The sequence below is a fragment of the Nansenia antarctica genome (genome assembly GCF_963989245.1).
Source record: "Nansenia antarctica genome assembly, chromosome: 2".
Taxonomy (NCBI): Eukaryota; Metazoa; Chordata; class Actinopteri; order Argentiniformes; family Microstomatidae; genus Nansenia; species Nansenia antarctica.
This window is the reverse complement of record NC_137675.1, coordinates 50,665,782-50,682,350: the sequence shown is the minus strand read 5'-3', so window position 1 is coordinate 50,682,350 and position 16,569 is coordinate 50,665,782. Positions and strand designations below refer to the sequence as shown.

At 44.0% G+C, this 16,569-nt stretch overlaps 3 protein-coding genes across 4 annotated transcripts in view; all 3 read left to right on the top strand.

Annotated features, from left to right (window-relative positions):
* slc25a38a (solute carrier family 25 member 38a) overlaps window positions 1-1,159 on the top strand; it is a 9,984-nt gene extending 8,825 nt beyond the window's left edge. For both annotated transcript variants that reach the window (XM_080523822.1, XM_080523821.1), the window contains one exon: window positions 1-1,159. This exon is cut by the window's left edge and continues 1,059 nt beyond it. The gene's annotated coding sequence lies outside the window, so the exon portion shown is untranslated.
* A 2,118-nt stretch (window positions 1,160-3,277) lies between these two features.
* Window positions 3,278-6,731, top strand: LOC308151531 (small ribosomal subunit protein uS2-like). Its single transcript, XM_080524423.1, has 8 exons — window positions 3,278-3,317; window positions 4,084-4,253; window positions 4,823-4,941; window positions 5,226-5,471; window positions 5,835-5,963; window positions 6,131-6,290; window positions 6,424-6,459; window positions 6,569-6,731. Exons 2-8 carry the CDS (start codon window positions 4,121-4,123, stop codon window positions 6,661-6,663), a joined length of 918 nt encoding a protein of 305 aa, XP_080380549.1. The 5' UTR covers window positions 3,278-3,317; window positions 4,084-4,120; the 3' UTR covers window positions 6,664-6,731.
* A 2,773-nt stretch (window positions 6,732-9,504) lies between these two features.
* On the top strand, window positions 9,505-16,402 carry LOC308150239 (intraflagellar transport protein 56-like; the record flags this gene model as incomplete). The annotated part of the gene is made up of 18 exons (XM_080523091.1): window positions 9,505-9,513; window positions 9,673-9,795; window positions 9,928-10,020; window positions 10,128-10,242; window positions 10,433-10,482; window positions 10,889-11,034; window positions 12,303-12,474; window positions 12,627-12,701; window positions 13,146-13,248; window positions 13,388-13,443; window positions 13,943-13,996; window positions 14,382-14,445; window positions 14,616-14,704; window positions 14,815-14,898; window positions 15,007-15,076; window positions 15,639-15,745; window positions 15,838-15,971; window positions 16,291-16,402. The coding sequence occupies 18 exons, from the start codon at window positions 9,505-9,507 to the stop codon at window positions 16,400-16,402; spliced, it is 1,656 nt and encodes a 551-aa protein (XP_080379217.1).
* Between the last annotated feature and the right edge of the window lie 167 nt (window positions 16,403-16,569).

Genomic DNA, 16,569 nt, shown 5'->3' with positions numbered 1-16,569 from the left:
CTCAAGTATTATCTCGGCGGTTAGTCGAGTGAAAGAAAAACAACATACAGATGATAATTCATACAATATAATACCACGAAAGCGTACGGCACTAAACAACAACATTTATTTGGGCAGCATCACGAAACAATAACATTCATTTGGGCAGCATCATACTCAAACTCAGGCAGAAGGGCAGGGTCCGGGCAGGTGCACACACTGTCACAGACTGCCAGTGCATCATACAGGTACATCACTCTACCTGCTGTAGATCTACCCCGTGTCTGTTAATCTCACCCCATGTATGGTTATGGGGGCATATCTGTAGGAACACGCCCCATTGCCGCTTGCGGTTATATTTCTTGTTGTTTCTCCCTTCCTCAGTAGTGTCTTATTTGGATATTAGACCAGTGGGATAGTTGAGGTGTCCAGAAGCACAACTACTATATACTAATGGTACTTTACTGTAGCCATGGCATTTAAATGTCACAGTGAATTGGATAATTGGCGTGATCCACACCTCCAGTGCTCCCCCTCCTGACCCTCCACTAGAACTGTTAGAATTTAGAATGTAGAGTGCATATTGCGAATGTTCGCAACGTAAAAAAACGCAACGGACTCCGCAACGGACCGGTGTGCAAGGTCTCTGTGCGTAACGTTTTTTTTCGGATGACGGATTAAAAATACGCAGGCGTAAACGCACGCATTGGTGTGCAAAGGCCTTATGTGTGGCATTCTTTCATGTTAGGTTCCTGGCCTACATGTCTATATCACTGCTGGCAAAAACACTCATCACTTAGCATACTAGTCTGGTTAAGCTCATTTGCTATGAATGCACTTTAACGACATAGAGTTCTGTAGTAAAGCTTCAGTAGGATGTCAACTGTGGAGTGTCTCATGTGTCCATATCGTAGTGGTTTGGGAGACTGTTCGCCTGTCCTGTGTGCCAAATGATGGCCTCTGTATTAAGATATTTTATTCTGGCTGCGATGTTATAACATCTATTAAGCTGTGCTTGCTGTCCTTTTGAGCTGTACAGTTGATTTGCCTTAAGATGGTATTGTAATTTTGTGTTTTTTCTGTTTTATATCATTATTACTGTTAATAATATTGTGTGGTAAATATGCTGTTGTGTTGAGAATATTTTACGTTTTTTGTAAAGAAAATGAATAAAATGATATTGCTATCTATCATGGCACATACTGTCGTGTTTATTTTGGGTCTGTGCAATGTGTCTACAGTATATGTAATGGGTTTTTGCACACCCTCTCCCCACCGTCCCCCCCCTCTCTCTCTCTCTCTCTCTCTCTCTCTGTCTCTCACATTCCTCTCTCTCTATCTCTACAAATTCTACAGAAAGTGACAGAATTGTTTAGGGCACTGAAACCATGGTGTCTTTCGAGATAGCTGACATAGTGAGGGTCACCGTGCCGAAGACAGGCTGACTCACATGTGCACCACAAGCAGTCCACGGTGCCCTACTTACTTCACTCAATGCAGGACACCATCAATCACAGATGTTTTGCTGGTCTCAGAGCTAAAATAACCTCAGCATCACGTTTTGCCTTCTCATGCCACAAAGTAATATGATATACATACAGGGTACTAGAGTTGTGTCTGTTATCTTGTTTCTGTTTCATGCTCTCGAGTATAATTATAGTATGCCAGTATGAGAAGTCCAAGAAGTCCAAGACATTATAGTCCCTGTGATAGTACTGGACTCCCAGTACATGCAGGAAGACCATGTGCTTATCACAGAGAACAGAGATAAGGAGGGGTGGGGGGAGGTGGGTGGAGTGGGGGGTGGGGGGAGGTTAATGATAATGAGAGAGACGGTGGCATTAGGGTTTCAAGTAAGATATTAAGCTACTGGAGCTGATGATCTCCAACTGACTGCACCAAACCAGTCACTTTGCTCACTTGTCACCGTTTTATTAATTTCTCCTACAGCATCATGCTGCTGTTCATTGAAAACAATGTCATTAGCTAAGTAGGACATGTGCCCTGTGGAAGTAATGGGACGGTGAAACGTATGTTGTTCCCTTGGCTCTAAACTCTTGAAATGGATTGAGAGATTCTCAGCTTTTTTATTTGATGGTATTTGTGTAGATATTGTTGGTTTCACCCTTCAGAAATGCCAACACGTTTTATGCATAGTTTCCCTATTTCATAACCATAATAGTAAGGGTTTCATTTCAAATCCGAACTCTTTGGGGTGTAGAGCCAATGAAGAAAAAATGCTTCACTGTCTCGTTACTTATGCAGGGCACTGTATTTGATCTGTTTGTGCACAACACTTTGTATACGTCTGTTAAACCAGCCTAGTAAACTGATTGGAAGCATAGGCACCCAAACTGTGGTTATACTGGAATCAATCAGTCATTAAGACCCCTTGACCTAATGCCCGTGTCATTCCCAGTGTCATGTCAAAGAGCCACATGTCACTGTGTCACAGTGTCATTTCTCTGACTGAATTAGATATGTAACACTGACCTGACTGATCATACCCACATGCCTATCTGGACTATACCCAAGAAAGCATGTGAATTGAAATGTCTTGTAAAGATAGAGCCAGACATGGCTTTGTTGCTTTGTAGTGACATCTCTGTCTAGTGGTGTATATTTTGGCCTGTGAGATTGAGAGATGACTCAGAACATAATGTTAGTCTGTCCTGTTTTTCACCCCCATTTTTCACATCACGCCACTTCTTGTAACCTTATGTGTGCTCTCTACCATCAGTTACCATCACAGTGCCCTTGGCCTCTGTGCAAACATCACTGACCTTTGTTGTATCAACACCCAAGACATAAATCCATTAATCTATCTTCCTTCCAGTCTAGCATTTGTCTCTCCTCATCTCTTGTAATATATCTAAGCCTACTTGTGTCCAGGTATGTAACTATTGCAATTTCTCTTTAGAAGAAATAACAATTTCAAAACATGTTTTTTTTTTATAGGTTCCACAGTCTCTATGTACATATTGAGACACCTGGAACACTTTATCTCGAGCAAATAAAGTTGCAACACAGGCCACTCTTTAACCGAGAAGTCAACGTCTCCACAGTGTCTTAATATGGTCTTTCCATCCCATTGTCTTAATATGGGCCCGTCGCCCGAACTCCAGTAACCTATCCCTCCGATTGACTTGTCAGTCAAGCTGCCAGAACGTTGCAGGACAGCGCCATCTAGTGATTAAAACATGACAGTAGAGAGCAACATCTATACGAGCGAAACAGCCAATCGTGGACTGACAATCTGAGTATATATAAGACGTCACTTCCCCCTTTCGTTCTCTTTTCACCATTCGGTACAGATTTCCATACGGCGTTGTTTCGTGGTGAGTTTTAAAGTTTAATTGTACGTATTTAAACCAAGCAGATGTTACCTAATGAGGCCACATAAGCTCATTAAATATGTTAAGCATATTTTACATTAGCCTTAATTCAATTGTTTGACTTGGAAGATCTTATTATTTGACTCTAAAGCTAGCTAACATCCAAAGGAACCATTGACACGCGCCTGACATGCAGCTTTTTTTCCGCGCCGTGTCCTCGGCCCGACCCGTAGAATGGCGTTTTCGCTCATCCCTCGGCAGGGGTTGTTTATATTTATATGAATTAAGTGACAACAAAAATGTTTACTACATTTGGATATGTTTATACATTTATTTATCGGGGGAGCCACTTCTATTGGTGTCTACGCATCATATGATGACTATCAACCTCCTTTCTTGGCATGCACGGTGTTCCCCGTACTCGTGTGTGTATGTGATGGAGGGATAGGAAGTCCAGTGCTATGTCTTCGGTGCCAGAATGTTTCTCGTCTTCTGGTTCTATCCTCAATCGCTGGTACAACACTGTCAAGTTAGAATGAGGCATGATAACATTTCTCTGGAAGTCAGGAATTTACTCAAATTGCATTCTGGTCAGGGCTGGGACTAGTGCCTAAAATTGTCTAGTCGGAGGTTGTCTTGTAATTTACCCCCATTGTGGAAAAAAAAGATTGACAGATAAGTTGTCAGACTCATCAATGATGGATGTAGAAGTTTGTTACATTATCGCCTGGTTTCATCATGCCAATGCTGTGCTATCTTCGTTTTCCAGCTTTCCCATCTACTCGTAACACAGGGAAAGCGTCACGATGTCCGGAGGTCTAGATGTTCTTCAGATGAAGGAGGAGGATGTGCTGAAGTTCCTGGCGGCAGGAACTCACCTGGGAGGCACCAACCTCGACTTCCAGATGAACCACTACACTTACAAGAGAAAAAGTGATGGTGAGTTAGATGGGGGGCGGAAACACACCTTCCATTTGGGGAAACAAAATATCTTTATAAGCCGCAATATCAACCTCCTTTCTTGGCATGCACGTGTTCCCTGTACTCGTGTGTGTATGTGATGGAGGGATAGGAAGTCCAGTGCTATGTCTTCGGTGCCAGAATGTTTCTCGTCTTCTGGTTCTATCCTCAATCGCTGGTACAACTTAAGAATCTGAATAATTTTTATTGCCAAGTATATTCGCACATACAGGAAATTGACTTGGTGTGGTTGGAGCATAGGACATAAAGATAAAAACAACGATGTAATAAAACAATATATAAGCCAAAATAGTTTAAAAAGACAATGACAGTAATTTAGCGATGTAAAACTAATATAGATTACATTGTCAGTTGTGTGGGTGGGGGGGAATGGAAGTCTCAATGGGAGGCAGGGGGCTTGTTCAGGTGGCGTGAGGTTTTGGTCTTGATAGACCGGAACCTTTTTCCAGATGGGAGACTTTGGAAGAGGTTCCCTGGGCTCATGGTTCAACGCTCTGCATTCATTGACTGAACTCCCGCACCCTCAGGCGTTCACATCATCAACCTGAAGAAGACCTGGGAGAAGCTGCTGCTGGCTGCCCGTGCCATCGTGGCCATTGAGAACCCAGCTGATGTCTGCGTCATCTCCTCCAGGAACACTGGACAGGTAACCGCCAAATGTTTCTAAATAAAACTTATGACGGTCTGTATCGATATGGCTGCGTGCACTGCACACTATTAAACCCTGCCACTGACGTTGGTGTGCAGGTGTCGGAAGTGTGCTACAGAGACTCGGCTGGGTTTTCGCTAACACCAGTAGGACTGCGGTCCCATGACTGGAGTTTGATAGTGACCTGAGCCACATTTAATAATGCCAATTGTGCCTTGCCAGCTGTTTTGTCTCTGTCGTCTGTCCTATTATTAATATACCCGTGGTTGTCTTTGGTGTAGAGGGCCGTGCTGAAGTTCGCCTCTTGCACCGGTGCCACCACCTTCCATGGCCGTTTCACCCCCGGAACCTTCACCAATCAGATCCAGGCTGCCTTCAGGGAGCCGCGCCTCCTGATCGTCACGGACCCCCGTGCCGACCACCAGGCCCTGACTGAGGCGTCCTACGTCAACATCCCCACCATCGCCCTGTGCAACACCGACTCCCCGCTCAGATACGTGGACATCTCCATCCCATGCAACAACAAGGTTAGACTGGTTTTAATGAAAACATTTTGTTAATTTCAAGTGTGCTAGTTTGTCATGAGCTGGACTGGCCAGTTCCAGGATATGAGTTTTTCTTGGTCAGTCTGTGTTTGGCACACCGTTAGAGCCCGGCCCTTTCCTGTCTGTGCAGTGCTGGGTGTAGGATGTGTGCTACAGAAACGCAGGGCCTTTTTCCTCCCCTTCCTCCATCAATGGGCAAGAGGGGGGAAATTAAATTGGTATAGGCCCTGCTACACATTTCTCTAGCTATTCCTGTCTGATTCATTGGTTTTTGTATTGCATAGAATAAATACAACACAATGCTTGATATGCAGTTGGTCATGGTTTTGCATTGTCCTCCTCCAGGGTCACCACTCTGTTGGTCTGATGTGGTGGATGCTGGCCAGGGAGGTGCTGAGGATGAGGGGAACCATCTCCAGGGAGCACCCCTGGGAAGTCATGCCTGATCTGTACTTCTACAGAGATCCTGAGGAGGTAAGGATGATGACTACACTTGGTACGCCCAAGCCCTACAAGGCTCCAGTTTCACCTGTTTGCTGAGGTAGCCCAAGGTTTAGATCTGATTTTGGTATAGGCTCTTGTAGGAGCTATATACACACACTCATTTTGCTAGTCCTGACACGCCTTCCTCTCCCTGGCAGATTGAGAAGGAGGAGCAGGCAGCGGCTGAGAAGGCCGGGGCCAAGGAGGAGTTCCAGGGAGAGTGGACCGCCCCCACAGCTGAGTTCGCCCAGCCTGAGGTGGCCGACTGGTCTGAAGGAGTGGCCGTGCCCTCGGTCCCCATCCAGCAGTTCCCTGCAGGTCAGTAGTGTGAAGACTCACAGGGCTCCTTCCTCTGTTGATGCATGGCTTTCTATGGGCCTGAAGCCCTTATCATGTCTGTATCTGTATCAAGTCCTTAGATTGAAATCCTGATTTACGTTTCCTCTTTCAGTTGCTGCGCCCGCCGCACCAGCTGCTGCAGCCACAGGTGAGGTGTCCTCTGACTCACTACTCACCTAACATACATTCTGAATAATGCACTGGACAATGTCATTGATATTCTGTTGATCTTTCTAACCTTGTGTTCCCTTCCACAGAGGATTGGAGTGCCACACCAGCCACTGAGGATTGGTCAGCTGCCCCCACCGCCCAGGCTTCTGAGTGGGGTGGAGCCGCCGCTGATTGGTCTTAAGCAGTGTTGACCCAACAATTGGCAGCAAAATAAAATGTTGTTTGTTTTTTTTACAAACTGACAAATAAGATTTTGTTAGTGTGGTTTTTTAATGAACTTATTTATTTAGGAGCCTGGAAATACTACCCAGATATAAACACCCACACACCAGGGTTGTTCCAGAAAGAAGGATCAATGTATAAGCCAGTCCTCCCCTAAACATCAAGTAGATTTATGAATTCCATAGATGGCTCTTGTAATTGACACTCGGGCTTTGTTAGACCACACAATCCGAACTTTGTTTGTGTTTTTCAAAGTTTGCTGGCTAACTTCGTGATCCTGGGTGGTAATTCCATCAACTTCGCTAAAGGACAATCCAGGTTTATTTTGATAAAACCTGTGAGATTTATTTTAACAGCCTTATTGCATGGTTATGGGATACCCCCCTGGATTGTTTGGTCTTGCATGTAATATGGTAGAATGTAATGAATCGGTACCAAATCGCAGGATCTAATTAGCTGTCAAGCAGATTAACAGAAGACTGTTTGGAACTGATCAAAACGTTTAACTACGGGTTGTAGGTACTTACACTCATTTGGTTGACCAATGGAGACTACCCATCTTCCGTCGTAGACTGAAGACCCATCTCTTCAGGTTACATCTTAACTGCTCCTCCTGAGACATCCTGACTCTCACCACTACGTCTCCTAAAGACACCCGCTTTCTCCTCTACTGTGTCCCTAAGAACTTCTATTGCCCCCCTTGTACTGTTTCTCAGTTTCTCCAGTAAAAAAAAAAAAAAGTTTCAGAAGAAGGTGATGGGGAGAAGGTTTTTCCTTCTATCAGTGGCCCCGAGCTAGATTACTCTTCCTGCAACGAATGGTGGACTGATGATTCACATGCTTAGTATTCAAATGTATTGATTGTAAGTCGCTTTGGAATAAGGCGTCTGCTAAATGCCAAAAATGTAAATGTAAATGCATCATCTAAACCTCCCTCTGAAAGGCTCAAAAGTGCAAATGAAAGACCAGAATTGACAACCAAAACATTTAACTTCACAACCCAAAAACCTTTAAACCTATTTCTGTTTGAAATATAATAATTTTAAATTGGAATGCAGTTTTGATCTTGATTATGTAATATATTTTGGGGGCCTCTTAAAACTTTTTGCCTTGTATGCAAAATTGTTGCTCTTGACAAAAAGACACAGAATGGCCCAAACACAGAGAAAATGGCACCAAGAGCAAACCTCAAACCAACCCTGACCAAAGGGGGGGGGGGGCAATGCAGCCAAAATGGAAGGTGTTTTTTGTGTTCAAATGCATTTCTTTTGCTCTCAACTTTTAAAGCATTTCTTTTTTGTTTGAAATAATTATTTTTGATTGGAATGCATTACGTTTCAAAGTACTTTATATAAATGAGGCCCCTGATCCATCGGATGCTTAATCCCGACGTGACCCAGCGAATTGAGATTGGTGTCGTTCTGGAGCATTCCTGGATGCAGGTTGAATCAAAATCACACAAAGGGAAGTCCAGTCAATCTAACAAACAAAAAAAAGCCCAACCCAGGAGAAATTGCAATAGTAATGTTTCATAGTTTTTATTGTTCCTAATACCCTCCTGCATCACATATTAAAAGTCATACTTAATGGATTTATTGGATCATACTTATTTCAAGGTCAAAAGAGGTTAAACAATGTTTTAGAGTGACGCCATCTGGGTAAAATGGTGTTAATATTGGAGGGCCTGTGTATACCTATCCAACATATTTGGTGTCTTTTCCTAAAACTCCTCCACTGCTCCAGTCACCCACGGTGTCCCCAGGGTTCAGTGATAGGCCCCCTCCTCTTCATCCTGTACATCCTTCCCCTTGGGCATGTCCTCCGCCGCCACTGCTATGCCGATGACACCCAACTCAACCTCTCCTCCAAAACCATCTCCCCTAACACCCACTCCACTCTCACTACCTGCCCCAGAGACATAAAATCATGGAGGCAACTGAATTTTCTGAAACTCAAAATAAATAGGAAATCCTCATCATCGGCCCAAAGTCCCTCACCCGTTCTACCCAGACATTCTCACTCAACATCGATGGCTTCACCGTAACCCCCTCCAACCACGTCCGCAACCCGTGAATCCAATAAATTACTTTTATTTCTTTTAAAATTATTATTCTTACAAATGTATAGACATAAATTAATATAATAGATTATAGAAATGGTAAATGCTTTTGTAATGAACAGTAATGTTGTGTGGGTTTGGGATCCTAAGAAACAAATCTACCTCCATAGAAAACCAGAGCAGTGATCTTTGCAACAGCGGAACTAACCCTGTTGAAACCCTAGCTTTATGAAGACTATAAAGAAGCAATCAGGGGGGGGGGGAAGGCAACACTGTACAGCGCAGGCGTGTGCTATATAAATATATCTTGTTATATATTTTACAGACCCCTTGGGATTATATTCACCGAAAAGTTCAGAAAATACTGCTTTGCAAGGGGACATGGTAGGAGCATATTCAGGCGGAACTACATTTTCTATCCCCTCGTTTCTGGTACGATCAGTCCAGGGGACGGACCAGGAGGAGAAGCCGTTGCTTGGCGACCAGAGCTCCCGTGCTGTCAACATCACAGACCATCTATGTATCTTGCAACTGGGAACATTTACCGGTTTAACTTTAATGGTTTGAAAACGGTTATTTCTCGTATCTGATTATCTGAGTGGTTTTGTTACTGAAGACATCTATTCGGTCATTGGCTATGGTAAGTTGACTAGCTAACTTTTATACTTTCTTCCTAGCTGGATACCAACACAAATTATTATGCTGCTTACGTTACCAGTCAAATACGCCGTCACTGTAGGCATGGAATTGGTAATAATAATAATAATAACTTTTTATTTGTATAGCACTTTTCCTGCAAACGTTGCAGCTCAAAGTGTGGTACAGCAGCTACCAAGCATGAACCATGTATCATCAATACAGAGGAATAACTCTTACGTTTATCTTTACTCTCATGTGCCTCTCACTAAGATTCTGTCCAGAGTGAAGCCAGCTGTTGGCGGGGAGGTCTCAGTCAATAAGAAGAAAAAGTCTCCCCTTGTGGAGGATCACCTGCTCCAAAGAGACTACCTGGGGGCAATTACACTGCTGGAGGTAACAACACCCTTTGACTGAAGGGTACCTCCTCTATTGTGTGACCTCTAGGTTCAGCTACGAACCACAGTATATTTATAATCACTTCAACACTCAATGCATTCCTGTATTGATTTATTTAAACGTGTTCAGTTCCAGCGCAATGTTGGTGAGCGATCGGAGGAGGCAGACCTGTGGTTGAGCTACAGTGCTTTCCACCTCGGTGACTACAGGAGAGCCATGGAGGTTTGAAACATTTATTACATCACATTGTTATTTGTGTGTGCCAAAAGCAATAGCCCATTTGTGAGTGTGAGATGGATTATCTACCACCATGTCTGTCCCCTCCTTAGGAGTACAAGGCCCTGTCAGAGAAACCTGACTGCCGTCCAGATATATGGGTCTTCCTGGCCTGCACCCTCTTCTTCCTGGGGCTTTACAAGGAGGCAAAGGAGGCTGCACTCAAATGTACCTAATGAACCACTCTCCTCTCTGTTACCTTGACTTATCATTATTCCACCCACTGGCACTTTCTACTATTTGCATTTTTTTACTACTTGTGTTGCTTATTTGTCTCTTGTCTTACTTGTCTCTTACTGTCTCTTACAAAGACTTCTCCTTGACCCTTGACCTCAAACAATTCCTCTGTCTCTTTCAGCCCCTAAAAGCCAGCTACAGAATCGACTGCTGTTCCACCTATCACACAAGGTCAGACCTCATCTCCCATGTCATTCCCATGTCATTCGAGGGCATCATTAGATACTGTACATAAAGTACCTCACTGTACATAGCTCATAACTGTATATAGCCCATAACTATACCTCTAAACTATACTGACAATACTACCTCTGCATATACTCTATATTACATAGTTACCTATCACTACCTCTTGTTCTATTTCATGCCCTTATATCACTATTTACACTTCTGGTTGGATGCTAAACTGCATTTCGTTGTATTGTACTTGTACACTGCGATGACAATAAAGTTGAATCTAATCTAATCATCTAAATTCATAGAAAGCTCTTGTGCTAAAACAACTTCACATACTTCTTATTACCATGTACTATTCTGTACCCATAGCCCTGATCCTCGTTCTGTATGTTGTTCTCAGTTCAGTGATGAGAAGCAGCTGCTGACTTTCCACGAGAACCTGGAAGATGTGACAGAGGATCAACTCAGTCTGGCTTCCATCCACTACATGCGCTCCCACTACGAGGAGGCCATAGCCATCTATAAAAGCATTCTACTGGAGAACAGGCGAGAACCCCACAGAATGCACCACAGAGGAACAGACCAGTCACATATTTACACGAAATGCATCATCCGAGGAGGGTTTTCTAGATAAACACTTTCCCGACCAAATCACGAATTTGGATAGGTGGGGTTTACAGTGAAATGGAGGACTCAGCGGAGAAGGCTTAAAGAAATAACTGTTAGTAGGATTTTCTGCACGTGCTCCGTCTATAGGACTCGGAAGCCTAAAGCGCAGCAGGCGGCTAGCTGGGAGCATATGTCATTTGTGGGAGGCAACATCTCTGCCTTGGGAGACTACCAAACATTATTATAAGCATAAAACACATGGATCAGCCCCACAGACTATGGGATAGTAAGACATGGGAGTTAGAGTGGGGGGGGGGCGAGGGGGGTAGAAAGGGTAGAGAGGTGAGTTTCCCTGTGTTGAGACAGAGAGAAGACCAAGGAGACTGAAGAGGAGAATAGTGACTGCATATGTAGGGGAGAGGGAGGGACAGAGATATACATGGAAAGTTAGAAAGGAGAGGAAAGCTATGGGGTAAATATGGAATGTAGCATAGGTCAGTATCCATGCCTCTTATCACTGCAAAGATCTGTGAGTAGGGTTAGGCAATATCCACATGTAGTTTTTCACTTCATCACTTAAGAACATATCATGATATACAATAATATCGTTCAATGCTTTAGTGTGGTGGAACCATGCCCGTGTGAGCAACATTTACTGAACTGCAGCGCATACATGGGCGGTATCCCGGACACAGATTAAGACTAATCCTAGAATAATATGTACTGTATCTTCAATGCATATTCTATTGAAATGTTTATTTAGTCCAGGGCAAGGCTTAATCTATGTCAGGGAAACTGGCCCAGAATGTATGGCTGGTGTGTTTTGCCTTGCAAAAAGCAGGAAACTGCATCTGTAGTTATGCAAATATCTGTCGTTTTAAGCATTTATTGGGCTGCTTTCCCAGACCCAGATTAAGACCAATTCTAGACTAAAAAGTATCTTCAATGGTGATTTTCCATTGAAGGTGTGATCTAGTACAGGACTAGGCTTAATCTGTGTCTGTAAACCCTTACAGTATATTTTCTGTATGAGAACGATATCAAAATATACTTCAAATATCACTATGCTCCTCCAAATATAATATAATAATAATCGAATATTGGCCCAAACCAATATAAACCAATACATTTTTGATATTAACACACTTGAGGAGTGAGAGAGGAGTGAGAGTGCTCAAAGTCTGTCTATCTGGTGCTCGCTGCAGAGACTTCCTGGCCCTCAACGTGTACGTGGCTCTGTGTTACTACAAGCTGGGCTACTACTACGTGTCCCAGGAGGTGCTGGCTGTCTACCTAAACAGTGTCCCCGACTCCACCATCGCCCTCAACCTCAAGGCCTGCAACCACTTCAGGCTCTACAATGTAGAAGCAGCTGAGGTAAATCAAACCACTGCAAGACAGCCTTGTACGCTATATGAAACGTTAGACCTGTTTTTGCATCAAACCGTTTCCCATTCCCTTGGTTACACCAGTAAGTAAGTACAGTAAGTTTATTTTTATTTTTTTACAGTTGTTTTTTCTTCTCTCAGGCAGAGCTCAAGCATCTGATAGACATCTCTTCCAGCTCATTTGAGTTTGCCAAGGAGCTGATCCGACACAACCTGGTGAGAACCAATGAGTGACAGACATTTTTGGGGGCCTGCTCTTCACTCATAACGGACACTAATGGCTCCAGAGAGCAGCGTCTCACATTGTGTTTCGGATATTTCAGTTATTATACTGCATTGGGGAGGGCGGCCGTAGCCTAGACTCCTAGAGGTTAAAGAGGCCGGCTAGCAATCGGTCGCTGGTTCGATCCCTGCCTCAGGAGGGAACTTGCATGTGCCCTTGAGCAAGGCCCTTAACCCCTAATTGCTCCAGGGGCGCCGAATATGACTGACCCTGTGCCTAGACCCTGTGCCTAGACCCTGTGCCTAGACCCTGTGCCTAGAGCAAAACAAATCTGAATTGCAACAATTGACTGACAAGTTGATTGCATGGCAATAAATCAGAAAAAATAAAATAAGAAAAGAAAGGTAGGTTGACCTCTGACCCTCTGTGGTTTCCAGGTGGTGTTTCGTGATGGTGAGGGGGCCTTGCAGGTGCTGCCTGCCCTGATCGATGTCATAGCTGAAGCTCGGCTCAACCTGGTCATCTACTACCTCAAACATGGTGGGGCTCAACAGTTGCTATTGTCTCTGATACTGACAATGTGGTTACTGTTGATCTTTTGGCAGATAAAATCCTTGGATTGAAAGGGATGTATACAGCGTGTATGGACAGTCCTTTTCTGTTTCTCTACCTCTCACAGACGATGTTCAGGAGTCCTACACTCTCATCAAAGACTTAGAACCCTCCACACCTCAGGTCGGTTCCTCAGTTGCCCATCATTTCCAATTGTTCCCATTCCCGCCCCTTTTCCCCATTTTTCACCGCCTCTTATCACTTGTCTACTGCTCCAGAGTGTGGCCCCTACCTCTCTCTCTCTCTCTCTTTACCTTTCTCTATTCTTCTCTCTATACCTAGATCAGTATAGCCTATGTGAGTATTTACAGTGTAGTAGTTTGTGGTAGGCGTTTGTGTATTAACCTTCTCTCTCTCTCTTTCGCTCTCTCTCTCCCCCCCCCCCCCCCCTCTCTCTCAGGTTCAGGGCAGTGTCAGTGTTAATGTACGTCAGTGTACAGTAAGTGTGTGTGTGTGGCCAGCTCTCTCTTTCTCTCCATATCCTCCTCTTTCCCTGTCCTCCATCTCTCTATGTCAGGGTTAGCACAGTCTTAGCAATAGACTCTAGGAACGGTGGTGTCCGGCTAATGCATACTGTATGTGGTTTAACCTCTCCCTTCCTCTCTCCCTTCATCTCTCTCAGGAGTACATATTGAAGGGGGTGGTGAACGCCGCACTGGGACAAGAGGTGGGGTCGGTAAGTACCAGAGAGATCTGTGGGATCTTAAACTAAGTCTATCATTCAGAGACACAAAACAAACATAACACAACAAGACCATACCGTAAGGGGCGGCTGTGGCTCAGGAGGTAGAGCCGGCGTCTAACGATCACAAGGTCGGCAGCTCTGCGATTCGAACCCCGGCTGGCCACGTGTCGAGGTGTCCTCGAGCAAGGCACCGAACCCCTAATTGCTCCAGGGTCGCAGTCTATGGCAGACCCCTTGCCTAGAGCATAACATACCAAATTCCAAGAATTGACTGACAAGTTGATTGCATGGCAATAAAACAGTTATTATTATTATTATTATTATTATTAATAATCAGACCTTCATTTTGTGATAAACTAGCAGTTTTCCATTACAGAGGGATCATCTGAAGATAGCTCAGCAGTTTTTCCAACTGGTTGGCGGTTCAGCCGGTGAATGTGGTGAGTGCATCTTACTAAACTGCACACATGTAAACTGGGATAGTTTCAGTCAAATATATATGAGTCATAGTGAATTATATTGTATACTGTATATTAATCATAGTTGAACTAACTAATGGATGAACAACTCAGCTAGTTCTGTTTGAACAAGCCCATTCTCTGTGTCTTAGATACCATCCCTGGAAGACAGTGCATGGCCTCCTGTTTCTTCCTGCTCTCGCAATTTGAAGATGTACTCATCTACCTCAACTCTATCAAGGTGAGCACAGTACAAACTCCCCTACGAACTCCATTTGTGTTCAGGTAGAGTATTCATGTTCTAAGATGACCATTCAGTAACTGATTCTAATACTCTCTCATTCTTCACAGAATTACTTCTACAACGATGACACCTTCAACTTCAACTATGCTCAGGCCAAAGCTGCTGTCGGCGACTACAGGGGGGCAGAGGAGGTACGGCCTCGGCAACAGCCTTTTTGTGATCTTTGGATATATATCAAAGTCCCTTTAACATGTAACCAATGTTGTTGACATGTTTGTGTTTCCTCTGATGCTCCTCAGGTGTTCCTGTTGATTCAGAGCGAGAAGGTCAAGAGGGACTACGTGTACATCAGCTGGTTGGCGCGTTGCTGTACGTCCTTTCTACATTTACATTGACATTTTTGGCATTTAGCAGACGCCTTATTCCAAAGCGACTTACAATCAATACATTTGACTAAGCAAGTGAATCGTCAATCCACCAGTCGTATCAGGAAGAGTAATCTAGCTCAGGCCAGGGGCCATTGGCAGTCTCAATGATAGAAGGAAAAAACCTTTTTTATTTATGTATATATATGTTACGGTACATGTGGGAGTACGGTACATGTGGGAAAACTAGGGTTAGGGTTAGGTGCTAGGGTGCTACGGTTAGGGTTGGGGTTAGGGTTAGGATTAGGGTTAGACATGCCAGCATGTACCAAGTCGACGTAGCACCCAACCCTAACCCTAGTTTTCCCACATGTACCGTATTCCCACATGTACCGTACCATATATATATAGACACTGGAGAACAGAGAGACAGTACAAGGGGGGCAGTAGAAGTCATAGGGGACACAGTAAAGGGGAAAAGCGGTTCTCCTTATCATTGAGTGAGGAGCGCTACACGGTACGGTTGTCTTGTTGTTGACCATGAACCCTGCTGTCCTCTCGTGTAGACATCATGAACCAGAAGGCCCGTGCGGCCTGGGAGCTTTACCTGAAGATGGAGACCTCAGCAGAGTCCTTCAACCTCCTGCAGCTCATCGCCAATGACTGCTACAAGGTCGGACTCCCTCCTGTGTTTCGAAGCTATGAGGATACTCCAGCAGACAGCATTTGCATTGCATGTTAACTGTGCTGCTGTCCTCTCCGCAGATGGGTCATTTCTACTACTCAGCCAAGGCCTTCGATGTCCTGGAGCGACTGGACCCAATCCCTGAGTACTGGGAGGGCAAAAGGGGAGCCTGTGTGGGGATCTTTCAGCTCATTTTGTCTGGCCGGGAACCCAGGTATGAATCATAGATACATACATACATACATACATACATACATACATACATACATACATACATACATACATACATACATACATACATACATACATACGGTACATACATACATACATACATACATACTCCGGCCATCTATTTGGAACTGGATGTCACCAGTTGTACTGTGTTAACACTACCTATCCTCAGCTCTCCCTTTCTCTCTTCTTCTCCAGTACAGACCAAAGTTATTGTGTAATTGTGTATTGTGTGTTTTGCATTGCTGGCATATTAATGTTGAATTCATTGAACATTGAATTCCTTGGTGTGTGTTTTGAAGGGAAACTTTGACAGACGTGGTATCTCTGCTGAGGAACACTGGGAACCCACAGGTGGAGTACATCATCAGGATTATGACGAAATGGGCCAAGGACAACAGGCTTTCTCTCTAATTACGTCATTATTTATTCAAGGACAAAATACATGAATGTGGGATGAACTGACACAGAGTCAAAATGGTGTAATGCAAGAAAATGTACCACTAAGTGCCAGTTTGTTCGCTCTGCAATATGCACCTTAATGATCAATTTAATTTGTTATTTTGTATGAAAAAAGTTTG